The sequence below is a fragment of the Mastomys coucha genome, unplaced genomic scaffold, assembly GCF_008632895.1.
Source record: "Mastomys coucha isolate ucsf_1 unplaced genomic scaffold, UCSF_Mcou_1 pScaffold7, whole genome shotgun sequence".
Lineage (NCBI taxonomy): Eukaryota > Metazoa > Chordata > Mammalia > Rodentia > Muridae > Mastomys > Mastomys coucha.
Window position 1 is genome coordinate 104,717,224 of NW_022196913.1, and position 19,048 is coordinate 104,736,271.

Sequence of the window (19,048 nt, forward strand, 5' to 3'; positions counted from 1 at the left end):
AAACCAAATGGAACACAATGTAGGTGTGAACCTTTGAAATTTTACTACCAGAGGCATGAGGACATAGTGGAGGAAGGGTCTGGAAGACTAATTGCTGTGCTAACTATGTTTTTAACTGTTCATGCAGCTGAAGATCAGTCGTGTGCCTCGGAAAGGCAGCAGGCCTTGTCTAGGCTCTACTTTGAAACCCCAGGCTACTTCAGTCCACAGGACCTTTTGTCTTCTGAGGACAGGCTGGTCCCTGTGAGTGGTGCCAGATTGGACACGTCCTGCCTACCCAGAATCAAGGAACTCTTTATTGACTCTGGACTCCTACATTCTATAGCTGTGGAACGCTACCAGCAACTTTCTGAATCCAGAAGTCTACTTAGAGAAGCCACCAGAGCAATTTTCCCCTCCCGAGAGCTGGCAGGGCTTGCCCTTCAGTTCACCACCAACCCCAAGCGACTCCAGCAAAACCTCTTTGGAGGGACATTTTTGGCGAATACTGCCCAGTTTAACTTGTCAGGAGCCCTTGGTACAAGGAGCACATTTAACTTCAGTCAGTTTTTCCAGCAGTTTGGTCTCCCAGGCTTCCTGAAAGGAGACAGAGCTACTGATCTAGCCAAACTCCTCCCTGTGAGATTGGACTCCAGTTCTACCCCAGAAACTCTCCGTGTGTCTGAGAAGATGGTTGCTACAAATAAATCAGTTGTGGGTACCTTTGGCTTCAAAGTCAACCTACAAGAGAACCAAGATGCCTTAAAATTCCTTGTTTCTCTCCTGGAACTTCCAGAATTTCTTGTCTTCTTGCAGCGTGCTGTTTCTGTTCCTGAAGATATAGCGAGGGATTTGGGAGATGTGATGGAAACGGTGTTCAGTGCTCAGGCCTGTAAGCAGTCACCTGGGAGGTTCTTTGTCCCATCATGCACTGCTGAAGGAAGCTATGAGGATATCCAGTGCTATGCTGGAGAATGCTGGTGTGTAGATTCCCGAGGCAAAGAACTTGATGGCTCAAGAGTCAGAGGTGGACGCCCAAGATGTCCCACCAAGTGTGAGAAGCAAAGAGAGCAGATGCAAAACCTTGCAGGTGCTCAGCCTGCTGGCTCCAGCTTTTTTGTTCCTACATGTACTAGTGATGGATATTTTCTGCCTGTCCAGTGCTTCAACTCAGAATGCTACTGTGTTGATGCTGAAGGCCAGGTTATTCCTGGAACTCAAAGTACAATTGGAGAACCCAAGCAGTGTAAGTCTGTTGTGTATTTAACTTAAAGATTCTCTAGTCTTTGTTTAGACTAGAACTTGATACATTGTAAGAAACTGAGTTTGTTCATGACTAAAGAGCAAACTTCAGTTAACAGAAAAGTTACTTTAGCTAAGCATTATCCACAGAAACCTGGACAGTATTAGCCATTGTAATGAACAAATAGAGATATTTGCTTGTTAGTAAGAAAGTGCACATACCTGGGCTGGGAAGAGGACTCAACTGGTAAAGTACTTGCTGCACAAGCATATGGATCTAAGTTTGCATCCACCTTAAATCACGTTGAACAATGTGCATTTGTAACCCCAGTGCTGTGGGCAGGGGGATGATAGAAACAGGTGAAGCTGGAGCTTTCCGGTCAGTCAGTCTATCTTAATTTGAAAGCTCCAGGTTTAGTGAGAGATCCTGTCTAAAACAGAAAGGTATAGAGTGACTGAGAAAGATGTCAGCCTCTGGCCTCCACATATTCACACATGTGCTTAAACACACACATACACAAACATATAACATGCATGTAATGGAATGTGTCACATGAACATTTCAGTGGTACTGGCCATGCACACAGGTTAGATGCCATTAATTTAGACCTTTACGGTTGCTGAGACTGGCAGTCAAGCAGTCAGCTTGATCTTTCTGTATTATTCGATTTATTAAATATCTATCCTTTGTTCTCCTCCAGGTCCCAGTGTCTGCCAGTTGCAGGCTGAACAAGCTTTCCTTGGGGTAGTGGGGGTTCTGCTCTCTAACTCCAGCATGGTGCCCTCCATCTCCAGTGTCTACATCCCCCAGTGCAGTGCCAGTGGACGGTGGAGGCGTGTGCAGTGTGATGGGCCCCATGAACAGGTCTTTGAGTGGTATGAACGATGGAACACTCAGAACAGTGATGGCCAGGAACTGACCCCCGCCATACTGCTGTTGAAGATCATGAGCTACAGAGAAGTAGCTTCCAGAAACTTCAGCCTCTTTCTTCAAAGTCTCTACGATGCTGGCCAGCAAAACATCTTCCCAGTGCTAGCACAGTACCCATCTCTTCAAGATGTTCCACAGACAGTGTTGGAGGGAGCCACCACTCAGCCTGGGGAGAACATTTTCCTGGATCCATACATCTTCTGGCAGATCCTAAATGGCCAGCTCAGCCAATACCCAGGGTCCTACTCAGACTTTAGCATGCCTTTGGAACACTTTAACCTCAGGAGCTGCTGGTGTGTGGATGAGGCAGGTCAGGAACTGGATGGAACTCGGACTAAGCCAGGCGAGATTCCAGCATGTGAGTTAACTCATGTACAGTCCCAATTTCATGTTTGCTTTGAAAGGCTTTCTAGTGGGAAAGCCTTGGTAGGAGCAGGGCATTTCTAGGAGTCATTGCAACACTTATCTGTCTATTCATACTTCAGTCCATTCACACCTATCCACCCATGCACCCATCTAACTACCTATCAGTTTGTCCATCCATCCATCCATCCATCCATCCATTCACCCTCCCACCCACTCACCCACCTACCAAGAGATAAGTGATCCAGATCAATATTTGAAGGATGAGACTGTCTAGCAATTCTGAAAAACAGAAAAACTGTCTAGTGAGGAACTTGATCAACTTATCTGACTTCTGCTGGCCTCAGCTTCTCATCTACATTTTGGTGTCGAAGTTAGTTTTAATTGTCAATTTGGCACCTGCTGGAGTTATCTGAGAAGACAATCTCATTTGAGGAATTTTCTAGATCATACTGGCCCATAGATATGTCTTTGGAAGTATTTTCTTGATTATTAATTGTATAGTATGGCCCAGCCCGATGTAGACAGTACCACTCCCTAAGCAAGTAGTACTAAACTATATTAGAAAGCTAGCTAAGCATAAGTTGCTTACTAACTAGCAAACAAAATCGTTCATGGCTCCTGCAGCATTTTTTTTGGCTCTGAAGGAAGCTCTTTGGTCAGAGGTAATGCTATGTAAAATATCTAGACTTCCTGTTCCTGTTTTAACTTCCCCCAATGATGGGCTGTGGCCTAAAAATTGTAGCTAATTTAACCCTTTTTTCCTTATGTTGTTCTTTGGTGAGGAGAGTTTGCTAACAGAAATGAAACTTGGACTTGTGGGACTAACTTAGGCTGGTACCCAGGTTAAGTTTGATCCTATGAATAAACTTGAACTGAGTCTGGTATGGTGTAAACACTGCATATAACTAATCTTCTGCAGGTTTCCCCACAAATACTAAGTGAAGGAAGTCCAAGAAGACAAAGCAAAGAGACCTGGACTTGGTACTGAATCTACCTATGATCTTTGTATTATCCTAGGTCCTGGCCCCTGTGAGGAAGTGAAACTTCGTGTCCTGAAATTTATCAAGGAAACCAAAGAGATTGTCTCAGCCTCCAATGCTTCTTCGTTTCCACTGGGAGAGAGTTTCTTAGTAGCCAAGGGAATCCAGCTGACCAGTGAGGAGCTTGACCTTCCTCCCCTCTACCCATCCCGGGAGGCTTTCTCTGAGAAGTTTCTACGTGGGGGTGACTATGCCATTCGTTTGGCTGCTCAGTCCAGTGAGTGTTTTATTGAAGATTCTTTTGGCACCTTTTGGGGGAAGATAGAGCTTGCATCTGGATTTTCAGGACTTAACTTGGCTACCATGACTTGTCAGGTTCCTGGAATCGTAGAGTGGTTCTGTGACTCTAGCCAAAGGTTTACATAAAGGATTCACAATCCTTCAGCAAAGCCCATGTGAGGCTTCACGCCGTGTACAGCAGATGGCACATGCAGCCCACGTAAAACCTTAGTCTTGTTAAAAGGGTCCATGTTCTCTCAACCCTTGGCCTGTCTTAAAGTTGCCTCTCACTCCCAAGTCTGCAGGGAAGGACAAAGAAGATGACCCTCTTTACTGAGAACCCATTGCTCCTTTGAGCTCAGGGAATTCTGAAAGCAGATCCCAAAGGTTTGTGTCACAGTCCTCTGGCCTAGCAACAACCACAGAGTGTTTTAATCTAGCACATGACCAGGTACTTGCATGCCAAGTACACAACTGAGTCATTGTTTTAATTCTGTTAACATTTCAGAAGAACAAAGATATTATACTACCCATGATTTTTTACACAGAGAAGTTGAGTCCTGGCTTAGTCGCTTGCCCAGGTTTACTCATCTTTTGCTGTAGAAGCTGAGTCAGGAAGCCTAGTAGTCTAGCTCATCCAGTTGGTGTCCAGTGCTCTGCCCACTGAAAATGGACTCAGTGCTGAGACCTAGCTCAACTGAGCCATTGTCCTTCCTTTGCCTACAGCCTGCTCTTGCAAGAGGCTCTGACCTGATGAGTTTTCACTGACCCCACCTCAGCAGAATCTGAGATTCATCTCTCGATGAGCCTTATCTGAGCCCCCATCCTTCTCAGTTGTCTCTGGGCCTCTGGGCTGCCCTCCTCTTGACAACATTTATGTGACACCAGAGTGAATTCCCTACAACAAACTGGAGCCACCCTGTCTTCCCTAATTGCCACAGGCCGGCCGATCTGGGCCTCCCTCAACCCACGGGAGAAACGGGGGTCCTAGTCAGGTCGACAAGGCATAGGCGAAGAAATGATGGAAGAGACGACACATGAAGTACAGGATCTGAATGTATTTCTTTAAAATGGCATCAGACTTTTACAGTCATTGCAAAAGAGAGATGGTAAATCTGGCAGATCAGCAGTTAAGGTACAACTGAGGCCATCTAAAACATACTGGGTCTAAAGCAGCAGCTATCTCCTCTGAGCTGGTGTTGCATCCCCCGGGCCCAAGTGCTCTGGGCCCGGGGGACTGTGGATTGCATGACTCTGAGTCCTAGCCCATCTAAGTTCTAGTGCTAGTCCTGCATGCGAGTCCAAGTCCTTCTCCTTCCACACCAAGTGAAAAGCAAGCTTATGTAGCATACAGCAAGCAGGGCAGATGACAGGAGTCACATAGGCAGGTGACACATCAAGGTCAGTGATCTTACTGACCAAGATCACGTATCCAGTTGTGAAGTGGGTGGAAGAGCAATGGTGCCCCTCCCTGCTGGGGCTAATTTGGTATTCCTATACTAATTCTCTGGTTCTGCTAGAGGCAAGTAGTGGGGAGTTTCGACCTAACACTTCTAGCTAATGTCCTTGAGTGGAAGCCCTTCATTATTCTCTAGTATGTAAAACATTTCTAACTGCTTTAAGGAATGTGCTTGACCTCTGTTGCCAGCTCTGGCAAGGCAGATCCCTTGAGAGAAATTCCAAGTTATGGACAGCTTGGTATTAAACTAGGATAGGTTGGTAACATTGTGTTGGCCAGGAAACAATGTCCAATCTTAGCCATTTATGAATCATTTCTTGGGGTACCTTTATGCCTAATTATGAGGGCATGTTGACAATTGGAAAGACTAATCTGGAACACGTCTGAGTTAGGAGATACCAGCGACTGTCTGAATATCCAGGAGGCACAGAACTCCTTTGGGATCCTTATTGTCTCTTATCCTTAATTAGGATTTTATCCCCGATATTTTGGATGTGACTGGAGTAGACGAGTGTGCGTGGCACCTAATGGTGACTGCTGCTGGTTTGGGAATAGTGTCTTTGTTCTAGCCTTGGAGTATCTCACAAGTCAGTCTGATTCTGCTGCTCTTTCTCACCAGACAACTGTTCTAGAATGCCCCATACCTTCCTCACCTTCCTTTACACTGTTTCCTGCTCACCTCTCACACTGCTGCTCTTTCTCTCTCCTTCAGGAGTCTGGAGGCTTCTTCTTTACTAAGGAAGGCAGTTATTTTAAATCCTGTGCCTGGGTTGAGTCTGATGTACTCAGGAGGAGAAATGGTTCTGCCATTCCTGTAGTTTGGATCACTTTGATCAGCATAAAATACTGCAGTCATAAATTGTCACTATGTGACATGGTGATATTTTCCCCAACATAGGCCAGTCTCAGGAAGCTCAGAGTCAAGCAGTCAAGCTAAGAAAGTTCCTTTACTATTATCTTAATGTTCTGGCTCTGCAGTCCTTAGGCTAAAAAGAGGAAGAGTCTTGAAAGAGGTAGCCAAACTGTTCTTGGCCTTGAAGTCTGGGAATTTTTGTCCCAGGACAAGGCGAGACTGGAGACCACAGAGCACATTTGGCTGGTGGAACAGGGTGATGGGGTCTATAAGTAATGAGCCAGGGAGGGAGGGGTATTGGCAGCAACTCAATGAATGCCATCTACCATCTCTTTTATTATAGCATAACAGGTACCCTGGTCAGTACTGACTTCATTTTACTGATGAGCAAATGATGGACCAGAGAGGTAGAGTAACTTGCTCCTGATCATACAGCCAAGAGGAATGGTACTAGGATTTACATAGAAACGTACCAGCTTTGATAACAACATGCACAACACCAGGCTGCTTCAAATGTACATCCTGGGGTCTGTTTGCATGCTGTATGTCTGTTCTTTCTGGAACCATGAAGACCATTTGTGATATGCAACAGGTTAGGAATAACTTCCCAAGCCTGCAGAAAACTACCAAGGCTTCTCTGAGGTACCCAGGAAAAGCCACACTCTGGCCTTTTCACTGGAAAGGTTAGAAGCCAGGCAGGGAAAGGGGGCGGGAGAGAAATCACAGCACTGTAGAAGGGTGGCAGGAACCTAAGGTGAGAAACTATGAGACCCAGACTGGGTGGCTTTGGGCTCTGGCCACTACTTACTTTGTTTTGCCTCTCTTCTCATGCATGCGTACATGGCAGCACTTATTTTAAACACTTCTCTTTCTTCCCCTCTTTCTTTCCTTCAATTGTTCCCTATTTTTCTACTTCTAGATATACTTGGGTCTCATATATGTTAGGCAAATCCTATTCCACTAAGCCACACACCCAGTTCTATTTACAACTAAAACCAAACAAGTATGTACCATTATGCTTGATCAGTTATTTCTTCAGCATACATTATGAGCCAGGTTCTGTTTTTGTGTGTGTAAAATAAGCATGAATATCTGTACCAAGGATCCTAAATGGGAGCCCAGAAGAGGAACACACATACAAACTAGATCAGTATATGTATAATGTATTGAATGGTGGTGAATGCTGAGCAGAGGAGCCATGAAAGGATGGGAGAGATGTGGTGTGTCAGCTTCTGTGGTCAAAGTCTGCCCTCCCTGACCTCTTGGGGATCTCAGCCAAGTAGTCATCTGTTTACCTCAGTTTTGCCAGTGGCGAGATGGGATGCTAATAACTTATAGGGCCATGGAAAGGGATTAGTTAGTCTTTTCCAGGTCACATTGCAACCAGCAGCTCTGAAAGGCCACGTGCATCCCCACATAATTAGGGATGGGACCCAACACAAAACCATAAAGCTACTCAAAGAATTATGAGATACATGTGACTTTTATTTTTGTAACTCAAGTGTGTAGTTCTTGATACTGAACTTTGTAGATGACAATCTAGTGTTCCAATGTCAAAAGTGACACACTTGGTATATAGCATATTTTGGATGCAGATGATTCTTTTCTAGAATAAAGTGCATCCCATGGGCATGAAGCCATTCACCAACCTAATCAACTCTCTATGAAGTTACCATGCAGAGCTGTAGCAAGTGCTCCACGTGCAGCCTAGAGTTCATTTTCACAGGGTGATCTGCTGAGTATTTACTGGCTGACCAGGAGGAACATTTTTCAGGTTATAAGAAGGCTGTTTTATAAGGGTGCAAGGCTATGTTCAGAGGCATTCTCAGTGTATCTCAGGACAGAGCCCACAAGGCAGCTAAAACACTCTGCTTTTTCTCTCTGCTGCTCCAGCCTTGACTTTCTATCAGCGTCTCCGTGCTTCCCTGGGAGAGTCCGATGGAGCAGCCAGTCTTCTGTGGTCAGGGCCCTACATGCCACAGTGCAATATCATTGGAGGCTGGGAGCCTGTGCAGTGCCATGCTGGGACGGGTAAGGAGACTTTGGGAGGGCAAATGAATATTTAGAGGAAAGATCCCATCAGTGGGAGGCAAGTGGTCCAGATTATTGACTCTCTTTCGCAACTTGGACAAACCCTGACCTTCTCAACTACTAGCTGTTTCCCCTGTGTTAGGGATGCAGGGACCTCCAGTCAGCTTGAAAGGGAAATGCTCATTTTCTGAGAATATTAGATGCTAAGTCTTGTGATTGTGGACTGTGTAAGGCAGGGTCTGGGCAGACCTTGCAGCCATTGCTATGAATGCAAAACAAGTTTTGGGAGAGTTCCCAGCATGCTTCCTGTGCTTATAGTTTATGGCTCTTTTCCAGGACAGTGTTGGTGTGTGGATGGGTGGGGAGAGTTCATCCCAGGCTCACTGATGGCACGCTCCTCACAGATGCCCCAGTGTAAGTAAAGCCCATGGGAATTTTCAATCTAACCTCTAGAATAGAGTCATTGATCCTGGACCCAGCTTGGTCATGCAACTGGGAGGGACTCTAACCCTTCAGACCAGTTTCTGAGAATATCTTGGACACATTTTTTTTAAATCCCCAGGTCTGGGGCTCATGATGACTTTAGGCCTTCCATTGTGGTGCTCTCACTTAGAATGTATCAGGACAAGCCAAAACTAATGACAGAGATTGGCTCTAATCCCTGTGTCCTGGCTCCTGGGCAGCTCCAACTGTAATTATATCACTATTCTGGCAGCCTAGTCTCTCACTGAGGGTCACTTCTGGATCGTCAGTGACCCACTTGATGCCTCAAAGCCAACAATATAACCCATATCTGTCCCTGAACTTCAGCCTGCTTTTCCTGAGGTTGTACTTTTGTGGGACACACACCTACTGGTCTGAAGTCTGGCATTAACTAAGGCTGTCCACCTCCCCTTAGCTTCACAGCCACTGTTCAGAGACCCTCTCATCCACAGGCCCCACAAACTGTGAGCTATCCCGAGCCAATGGGTTGATTTCTGCATGGAAACAGGCTGGATCCCAGAGAAATCCAGGCCCAGGAGATCTGTTCACACCAACCTGCCTACAAGTAAGCTTCTGTGTATTCAGGAAGGATGCAAGGGGAAAGGTGACACTGAAACTGGCTTCCTTTGGCTGAGGGTAGACTTTGAAGAGTTCTGATTCATTCTCTTTAGTATAAAACTTATAAGGAGTCATGGATGTCCTGGTTCTTCTAGACATGGCTGTGTACCATTGGGTAGTTTGCTTAGCTTCCTGGTCCCAGTTAAGTTTGGTTTTAAACAAAGGCCTAGGCCACATTCTTATCTTTTCTATCTAGCTCTTGGATTATCTTGAGACTCCAAGGACAAAACTGTCACCAGAAGCCTTTAAAGACTAATTAGTACATGCTTCGTATGTCACCACGCTTGGTCCATTGACTCACACCTTAAAAGAAGGGATAACATTTACGGCTCCTCTGAGCTTTTCTACTGGCAGTTGATGCTCATAGTTCATTGACTTGCTAATATAAAACCTCTGGAGAATGTATTTGTGTTACTTATCAAATGAACCACATCCTCATGTCTGTGCTCTCTCCCTACAAATGGGTTGATGACCCTGCCACATGCCCTACTTAGCTCCCAGGAGCTTTGTGAATAGCAGATGAAACTGGCAGAGTAGAAACTCACAGAGACACATAGTGCTGAGCAATGGTGTGGCTATCATGAGGGTCCATAAATGTGCTTCTCATATTGATGGGTAAAGAAATTTGCCAATACAGTTCAGTCTTTTATATTGGCTGAAAAATCACCTTTCCCTAGAGACAAGCCTGCCCAATGTCCCCAGCATGGCTGTTCTCCTGAGAAAGGTGATGCAGGGTGGAACTTCTGAGGGCAGGGAGGATGATTCTGGCATGTGACACAGGGGTTCACAAATTGTGTAGCTTCTTGCCAGCTATGATACCAGTAAACAACAGCTAAGACTCTCACTACCCAAACTGCTATGTGCATCTCTGGCCTCCCTTTACCTCCAAAGATTGGTAGCTGACAGATAGACTCAGTTTGGGTCTCTGTCAATTTTAACTTTCTCTCATAAAGTTCCCTCAGAACTTCACTTGAGTTTGAATCTTACCTCTACAGCTGACCTGTTTTGTGGCCAGGGTCTGCCATCTGATCCCTCTTTCTCCCTGTAGAATGATGAGGGCAACAGATTCCCCCCATCGCCTTTCTGAGTGTTTGTGGATTCTGTGACTCACCTGGGGTGAAGGTGTTTGTGAGCATCCTGAAAATGTTGGGTAAATCTAATTGGTTTCAGACCAGCTATAGTATAGCATAAAGCCAGCAAGTGACAGTTAATAAGTGCAGCAATCAACGCACTCAGCTCCTTGATACTTTTCTCCAGTTGTCTCCGCTCTCAGGGCTTTGAGTTTCAGGAGTAGGACAGGGGACTTAATTGCTGAAGGAGTTCCTAGAATGACTTAGTCTCTCAAGTGCTTGCTTTATGTGCACAAAGGCCTTTGCTTCATTCTTAGAACCCATCTAGCCAAGGCTGAACATATAGTTCTGTACTTATAATGCCAGTTTTGAGGAAGCAGAGATAGGCAGATATGCAGGATCCCTGGCCAGCTAGCCTAACCTACTTCGTGAGTTCTAGGTTAATGTATAATCTAAAAATAGTAGGTGAATGGCTCCTCAGGAATAGCCACTGAGGCTGTCCTTTGACCTTCATACACACACAAATATATCTTATGCATATCTATACTCATGTACACACACACACACACACACACACACACACACACACACACACAAACTAAGAAAGAATCAATCTAGCCCAGTTTCCTGGCTTTTAGGTGGGGGAAACTGAGGCTTAGATAGTTGAATTGTCAGGCTAGAAACCCTACTGACACAAGACTGGTCAGGAGAGGATGAACCAACATGAATAGCTCCTGTTTATAGGTTCCCAACAATAGGTGGGGGTTGGCTAACTGTTTTTAGAGCATACCTGCATTAATAATTACAGGTACTTAGGGCTTCTTATGTGTTCCATATTAGAAGTCTTTCCTGGAATTTGTGGAGCTGGTTCTGGACACTGTAGAGCTAGATGGTGTTGGTATGCTGCAGCACTGCTACTATCTAGCTCTGGGACATTTCTCCACACCTCAGATCTCATAAGGCTCAGTTTTCTTCCTTCCTTCCTTCCTTCCTTTCTTTCTTTCTTTCTTTCTTTCTTTCTTTCTTTCTTTCTTTCTTTTTTTTATTTTATTTTATTTTTTAGAATCAATGGTAACTTAATCGCTGGGCGCAATAGCTAACATCCTAATTTATAAGCCATTCTAAGTTAAATCCTCTGGTAATGGATCAAAACATATCTGCCACCTGAAATGTGACCTCTGCTTTCTACATTTTCACCTCCATCTCCCATTCTCTAGCCCGCTCTCTTCTCCTTCAAGTGCTGGCACATGCCTTTAATCCCAGTACTTGGGAGGCAAAGGCAGGCAGATCTCTGAGTTCGAGACCAGCCTGGTCTACAAAGTGAGTTACAGGACAGCCAGGGCTATACAGAGAAACCCTGTCTCAAACAAAACAAAACAAAACAAAACAAAACAAAAGACTAAATTTTCTCTGATCTAAAATGGTACACCTTGTCCTTGCTTGGTGGCCAACATTCCGGAGAGTGAGACAGTGATCCCTTCATGGACAACTTTCTTTGTCTGGAGAAATTGTCACCAGTTGTTTAGGAAGGGATAGTTGATAGGAAGGATAGGTCTTGCAAGACCTTCTTCTACCAATAAGTGAGAGGCAAAACCTTGCTTATACTGAAAGGACCATGGTTTTATTGCAGACGGGAGAATATGTTAGGCAGCAGACATCAGGAACAGGAGCTTGGTGTGTGGATCCAGCCTCAGGAGAAGGGATGCCAGCAAACACAAATGGCAGTGTTCAGTGTGAGTAACCATTTTTCCTCCTTGTTTGCCTTAAAGCCTCCCAGGTGAGTACTGCTCAAAGTCTCAGCTCTGCTACCCCCATAGCTAGGACACAACTCCTGATCCAGATGTGACCCAGGTTTTCCCTTCTAGAGCACGGGCACTCTTCCTACCTTGAAGGGTATCAGAAAAATCAGTGTGGCCAGGAGTCTGCTGTGTTCTGTAACCAAGAATCACTAGCTGCTATTATTATCTAGCATCTGTCTCTGCCTACAGAGGCACTGGCACTTCAGGGGACACTGGCTGTGCAGCTCTGAGGCCTTGCACATGCTGCCTGGCTCTATAGCTCGGTGTCATGTGCTTATGTTCCCAAGACCAACCCTTGGCTCTTTGCCATCGCACAGGGTTCCCGCATTAGACCCCTGTGTGTGTGTGGCCTCTTGGATTCCTCTCACTTTGTCATTGCTTGCACCTGAGATCTTCTAGCTAACTATGGTTAATACTTAAAGAGAGGGCATACTCTCAGACTTTCATTCAGTGTGACCCAAATGCCTAGAAAATATCTACCTTTCCTCACTCTTTAACCAATTCTCACAGACCTCCAGCAGTGTGCCGGAAGGCTTCACAAGGTTCCGGTTCCTGATTCAGGACAATCTCATGGCTCCATATTGCACCCTTATCACCCTTCTCTTCAGTGGCTCACCTCTGAAATCTCCTGTGAGGGTCTGAGGCCCTCTAGGGTAGGCAATTGGAAGAACAGAGTACAGACTCCAGGTACCTTTCAAGCAGCTGGCCTAGTAGGGCAGGAGTAGCAGGAAGGCATGTGGCAGCTGCTCCTATGCTGGAAGCAAGAGCAGAGCATGATCTCCTTTACTTCCCTCTGTACAGGTCCTGGCCTTTGTGATGTCCTCAAGAGTAGAGTCCTGTCCAGGAAAGTCAGCCTCAGCTACACTCCAGTCTGTAAGGCCTTGGATGGGGGCTTCTCCCCAGTGCAGTGTGACTTGTCCCAAGGCAGTTGCTGGTGTGTCCTGGGCAATGGAGAGGAAGTGCCCGGGACCCGTGTGGTAGGAACCCAGCCTGCCTGTGAAAGTAAGTCTTGAACTGCTGGAGGTACTGTAGGCTGAAAACCTCAAGATGTCCTAGGGGGGTCTCTGAAACCCTGTACTGATGGAACAAGAACTGGCAGAATGCTAAGACAATTAATTGATGTGGGGAAACTAGTGTATGCATTTCCAAAAATCATAGCCCGGCCTTGAAAGTGGTCAGAGCCTTGTGATTCAGAAATCTATTGTTGGTAGCTCAATAGAGTGGGGCCTGGTTTTCTCTAATGTCCCCAATCAAGGGAAGCATCATTTTTAGCTATAATTCAGGAAATTACTTGAATATCAAGTACTGACATATATATTGCAACAACACATATAAGAATAGGAAAATGTATTATTACATTTATAGTAAACTCATAAAAAGCCTACCATGGAGGCAATGCTTGTGAGCCCAGTACTCCCTGGCAGGTGTATCACCAGTTTGGGTCCTCTTTGGGTGACAAAAATAGCAAGATTGTGTCTAAAACAAAACAAAATAAAACCAAACCAAACGAAACCAAACAAAATACAAAGAAACAAGTTGATGTTCTGGCCAAGGACACAAAAAAAGAGCTCAACTATCACCTTGATGACTAAGGTGTCCTTCTGCTCTGGGCTGTGGGACTGTACCAGGAATCTTTGGAGAGCCAAAGTTCTTGCCAGACCTACAAGCCCGTCTGTATCTCATATGGGTGCAAACAGCTTGGGAAGTATCCTGAGAGGAGATGACAACTTCAGACCTCTGCCGTATGGGAACTCTTAGTGACTGAGTATAGTTGGGCACTAGGAACTCCCCAAGTTACTAGAGAATCCCGAAGTGCTCTGGGATATTGCTCTCGATTAAGGGCCAGGAGACATTGCTCATTCAAACCCAGAAGAGTGGAGCAAACTTCATGTTGTGAGGCCTGACTTTGCCCTGGCTCAGTTCTGACTGTTAAAGTGGGAGTTGCAGTGGCCAACAGCTGGGCTGTGAGTCCTGAGGTAAAGAGGATGGTGGTCATTGGATTTGTAATGTACCTGGAGATGCTGCTGTAAGACTCACCTTTTCTGGCTGTCTGATGAAACAGATAGTGGACTTATCCAGTGAGAAGGCATCGAAGGAGGGGTAAGAACCAGGCCCTGACAGAGCAGGACACAACCAGAAAGGGCCTGGGGAACAATCAAGGGAAGCAGAAAGGTAGGCAGGTTCTAGGCTTAAGTCTGGGAGATACCCATGCCTCTTCTCCCTCTCTGCTCCTAGGCCCACAGTGTCCACTGCCATTCTCTGGGTCAGATGTGGCTGATGGGGTGGTCTTCTGTGAGACAGCCTCTAGCTCAGGAGTGACCACTGTTCAGCAGTGCCAGCTATTCTGCCGCCAGGGCCTCCGGAGTGCATTTTCACCAAGGCCACTAATTTGTAGCCTGGAGAGTCAGCGCTGGGTGACACTGCCACCACCTCGAGCCTGTCAGCGTGAGTACCAATGGGGAGACTTGTTCTACACTCTGTTTTGTCTCAGGGCTATTGCTAAAGAGACTTTCTGCCACTCAAGTACAGCCTTTCCACAGTAAGTCAGATGATCAGGATTGGAGAGCTGGTCCCACAGAGCACTGCTTCTATAAGGAGCAGATTAGATTTTATTGGTGGTTCTCTAGAGCCAAATGACATATGAGAAAGTTGACATTATTCTAGGTTCCTTGTGGTTACTTGGATTGGAAGCATATTCAGTTGGTGGATGCTCTTGCTGCTGATTTAGGAATCATATGTGATGTGCTCCGAGACTCCTGTGTATCTTACAGAGAGCCCTAACCTTTCCCCATATTCACTTTGCTCTCTACGGCAAATGCCTGCTAAGGTCAAGGTCCAAGACCTCTACCAGGTGGGCATCAGTATCTTGGGTAAATGACAGGCTCTTCCGATGTTCAGTTTCTTCTGCTGTCCCCCAAGAACCCACTCAACTCAAGTAAAAACAAACCCACCCAAACATGCAGTAGTGTGACAGCATAAGTTTCTGTATTAGTCAGGCTGTAAGCAGTCCCAGCAGAACTGGACAGGTAGAACCATATACTCGACCTTCCTGGGGCAGTGGCAAGAAAGGCATCTGAGGTGGAGACCTACATTCTGGGACTGACATACATCACAAGGCTCTAGCTGACTGCCAGAGCGTCCAGCACAGGGTTAGCTGCAAAGCCCTGTGAGTTGTAGAGGGTTCTCATACAGAAAAAGTTTAATATGTGGTTTGGACAAATAAGTGGTCTGTCTTTTGATTATGACAGAGTGGCTCCAGCTGAAATTAAGACCAAGTCAACCTTCATGGAACACTGAGCAGCATTAGAGAACATCTACTCCTAGCTTGGTGAATTATGTGGGATGGTGGTGCTTATATGCAAATCAGTATGGGGGATTTCTCAGGGAGAATGTCAGAATCCCTATGAAGAGACAAACAGATTTAGAGACAGAAGCAGCTCTGAGCTTCCTGGGAGAAGGCTAAGTGATTCAGAGTTAAAACAGTGACCCAGAAAGCTAGGGTTTGTGTGCTTATGCTAAATTAGGAGGAACTATGTATCAAAGACAATCCATAGGGCAAAATCCTACAGACATATTGCTCCAGCCCACCGACTTCTTGTGCTTGGCTTCAGGGCCTCAGCTATGGCAGACCATGCAAACTCAAGTACACTTCCAGCTCCTGCTCCCACCAGGCAAGATGTGCAGTGTTGACTACTCCGGCTTGCTGCAGGCCTTCCAGGTCTTCATACTGGATGATCTGATAGCTCGTGGCTTATGCCAGATCCAGGTATGTGCCAGCCTTTCCATCATTGAGGGCTTGGTCTAAACTCAGCATTCCTGTCAGGGAGCCTCAGGTTGGGAAGAGGCTTTTCAGTACCCAATCTTCATGAGCAGGATGGTGGAAGATTACAGGAAGTAACATAAGCCCAACACTCCTGACACATGCTTGATATAAGCAGCTTCTTGTTCTATGTTCCTAAACCAAGCTGTCTCTCTCCATGTAGGTAAAGACATTTGGGACCCTGGTTTCTAGCACTGTCTGTGACAACTCCTCGATACAGGTGGGGTGTCTGACTACAGAGCGTTTAGGAGTAAATGTCACATGGAAGTTACAGCTTGAAGACATCTCAGTGGGCTCGCTTCCAGATTTGCACAGTATTGGTAAGTTTACCTGAACTGCTGCCTTGAAGATGCTGGGCAACCTCATCAAGTCTCAGACTCCCCATACAGTGAAACTGAGGAAGACCTAGTCTGTTTTCATAACAACACAAGGAGAATTCTGTCTAGTCCTTGGAAAGAGCATATTGAAAAGTATATAAAAGTTAGATTGCCTGGTACAGGAGTCACAGGTAGTTGTGAGCCACTCATTATGAGTGCTGGGATTTGAACTCTGGTCCTCTGCAAGAGCAATTAGTACCTTGATCCATCTCACATGGGCAGTGAGATGGATAGACACAGTATGAAGGGAGATTGGTGGAAAGAGGAGTCTTTACTGGGTTACAATTTATATACCACTTACTTCCACTGAGAAAATACCTTGGCATATTGCCCTTTTAACCTTGATAGTTGTGATAAAGATGAATTGAGTGACCACCAATGCCTAAGAAGAAAGGACAAAGTGAACTGTGAGAGCTACCATGAGTGTGTGCCAGTTTTCTCTGAGCTTTCTGGTAGGATGGGGAGTAATCCATACATCTCTAAGTAGTGTCTGGAAGTTAGATCCTGCCTTTCCTCTGTCATTCAGTGGCCAGACACCCAGTAGTAGCCCAGACTACCTGGAACTTGACCTCTGTTCTATGAGCTCTTGAAAAACAAGATAAAAACAGAAAAACTTGTCTAGAGTAGAATCTGGGAGGAAGGCTACAAGTCTGTCATTCTCTTGACTTTCTGATATCACCTTAGCAATAGCACACCTCACATTTTGGATCAATGGTTTCCATTTGGATCAGACTTCGTGTGAAAAAGCCTGGACAATTTGGGAGTGTTTGCCATTGTAAAAGCATGAGATGTTTGTCCCAGCTTCATCGTGAGAGCAATGATGTCTATGACTTCAGGCCAAGCCCAGTTTGCCAGTGGGAGGTTGCAGCATGTAGGATTTCTGCACACAGAGGTCTGCCCTAGCTCCTTACAAGGCACTCTTCTGCTTTCACTTGGGAATCCATAGCCTTCCACATATTTAGCAGAATAGTAAAAGCCACATTTCCAACAGAAGGGCATGCTTTTCTTGTGCATGGTCCTTTCATATACACTATCCCTTGCCAACCTTCCCATCTGCAAACAAAGCTTCCTAGGCCTTTTGAGCAAATGTGCACACTGAGACTCAGAGGTGGGGTATGGATTACCTGCATTGTGCACCTCAGAAAATGGTAATGCATATTCACTTTGGTAAAGCAGTCACTTTGGTGCCACAAAACCTGAGACTGAGGTTAGAGTTTTACTTGTGTGTGTGGCTTTGAGCCAGCCATTCACTTTCTCTAAGCCCAGTCTATCCTAATGAAAGAATTTGTGATGTTCATGTGTCCTTTCTGCCAGACTATTCTAGGAAGCCACACACCAGCTATCCCCTGTGTCCCTCAGGAAACAATGAGATGGTGATCTGGGCCTGGTTTCTGTCTTACAGAAAGGGCATTAACGGGCCAGGATCTCCTTGGGCGCTTTGCAGATATGATCCAAAGTGGCAAGTTCCAGCTTCATCTGGACTCTAAGACATTCTCAGCAGATACCACCTTGTTTTTTCTCAATGGAGACAGCTTTGTCACCTCTCCCAGGACTCAGCTTGGATGTTTGGAAGGATTCTACAGAGTCTCAACCACCAGACAGGACCCTCTAGGCTGTGGTAGGTACTAACTTCCCTCTAGACTGAGGTATGGAACCTCAGGAGGCTTCAGCAAAGGCCACTGTGCTCTGGGAGAATCATCAATGCATCAGTCAATAAGTATTTGCCTGTCCAGTTTTCAAAGGAATCAACTCATTAGCCATTATTCATACAGCTCACAGGAGGAAGAAGCCAGTGTGTGACATTGTTCTTTCTGTTAGTTCTTCCTCAGTTTGAACCTGGTGCTGGGATCCTTGTGAGAAGAAAGCCCATGTCTACCCCATATCCTGGCTTGACATTTCTTGGTTTTATTTTGACAAGATGTCATTCCTCTAAACCTTTACATAGCCATTTGACATCCCACTCTACTGCTCATGGAGATGAGACCTGCTACAGATTTACTTAGCTGGTCTTGCTCTTGCCCATGGGCATCTTTGAAGACCACTTTCATGGTATTGCAGCTGCAAAGGGAATGGAAGATGTGTCAGCTTTCTGTTGCTCTTGTTATAATCACTCCTGACTCAGTTGCTTTTTTTATAGTTCAGTAAGCTGAACTGCAACATGGTTCTCCTTGGCTAAAATCAAGGTATCTTAGGACTTGTACTTCCTAAAGGCCCTGAACAGATCTGACTCCATCAATTTCTCAAAGCCAGCCACATTCCCTGGCCCTAGAATCCCTCTTTCATTGTCAAGGGTAATGAGCTGTAGCTTTCTGACCCTCCCTGCTTCTGCTCCTTCTGATTTAAGAGCCATTTTAATTACCTACAGCTGGATAGTCCAGGAAACTTCAATGGCTGTGTGGTCCATCTATTTTTATTTAAATCCCACCTATAATTTTAATTCCTGTTGGCCACAAAAGTAATATAACAGATTCCAGGGGTAGGGATGTGGTGGTATGTGGGTAGGGTGGCAGGATCATTGTCCCATCACCAAAAGATTCAAAGGTTTTATGATGGGATGGAAGCCGTGTTTTTATTGAGCTCGGGGGAGATACTTTCTGTTATTTTCCCCCTATTTATATTAATTGCAAGACAAAAGCTACATAGACTTTTCTAAAATCCTTGCCAAGTGAATTTGAGCTACATCCCAATCCCAGCACAGAGTACAGGAGCATTCTCATTCCCAACAGTATTTACTGTATATATTACACTCCTCATTGTGACT

At 45.5% G+C, this 19,048-nt stretch overlaps 1 protein-coding gene across 4 annotated transcripts in view; it reads left to right on the top strand.

Moving 5' to 3' along the window:
• Positions 1 to 19,048, top strand: part of Tg (thyroglobulin) — a 184,726-nt gene that overhangs the window by 20,826 nt on the left and 144,852 nt on the right. For all 4 annotated transcript variants that reach the window (XM_031358208.1, XM_031358209.1, XM_031358211.1 and 1 more), the window contains exons 11-22: positions 128 to 1,225; positions 1,923 to 2,510; positions 3,536 to 3,775; positions 7,983 to 8,120; positions 8,457 to 8,534; positions 9,056 to 9,168; positions 11,922 to 12,024; positions 12,892 to 13,092; positions 14,326 to 14,535; positions 15,702 to 15,856; positions 16,074 to 16,230; positions 17,690 to 17,905. In XM_031358208.1, coding sequence (XP_031214068.1) covers positions 128 to 1,225; positions 1,923 to 2,510; positions 3,536 to 3,775; positions 7,983 to 8,120; positions 8,457 to 8,534; positions 9,056 to 9,168; positions 11,922 to 12,024; positions 12,892 to 13,092; positions 14,326 to 14,535; positions 15,702 to 15,856; positions 16,074 to 16,230; positions 17,690 to 17,905 — 3,297 coding nt within the window. The remainder of the gene's footprint in view (positions 1 to 127; positions 1,226 to 1,922; positions 2,511 to 3,535; positions 3,776 to 7,982; positions 8,121 to 8,456; positions 8,535 to 9,055; positions 9,169 to 11,921; positions 12,025 to 12,891; positions 13,093 to 14,325; positions 14,536 to 15,701; positions 15,857 to 16,073; positions 16,231 to 17,689; positions 17,906 to 19,048) is intronic.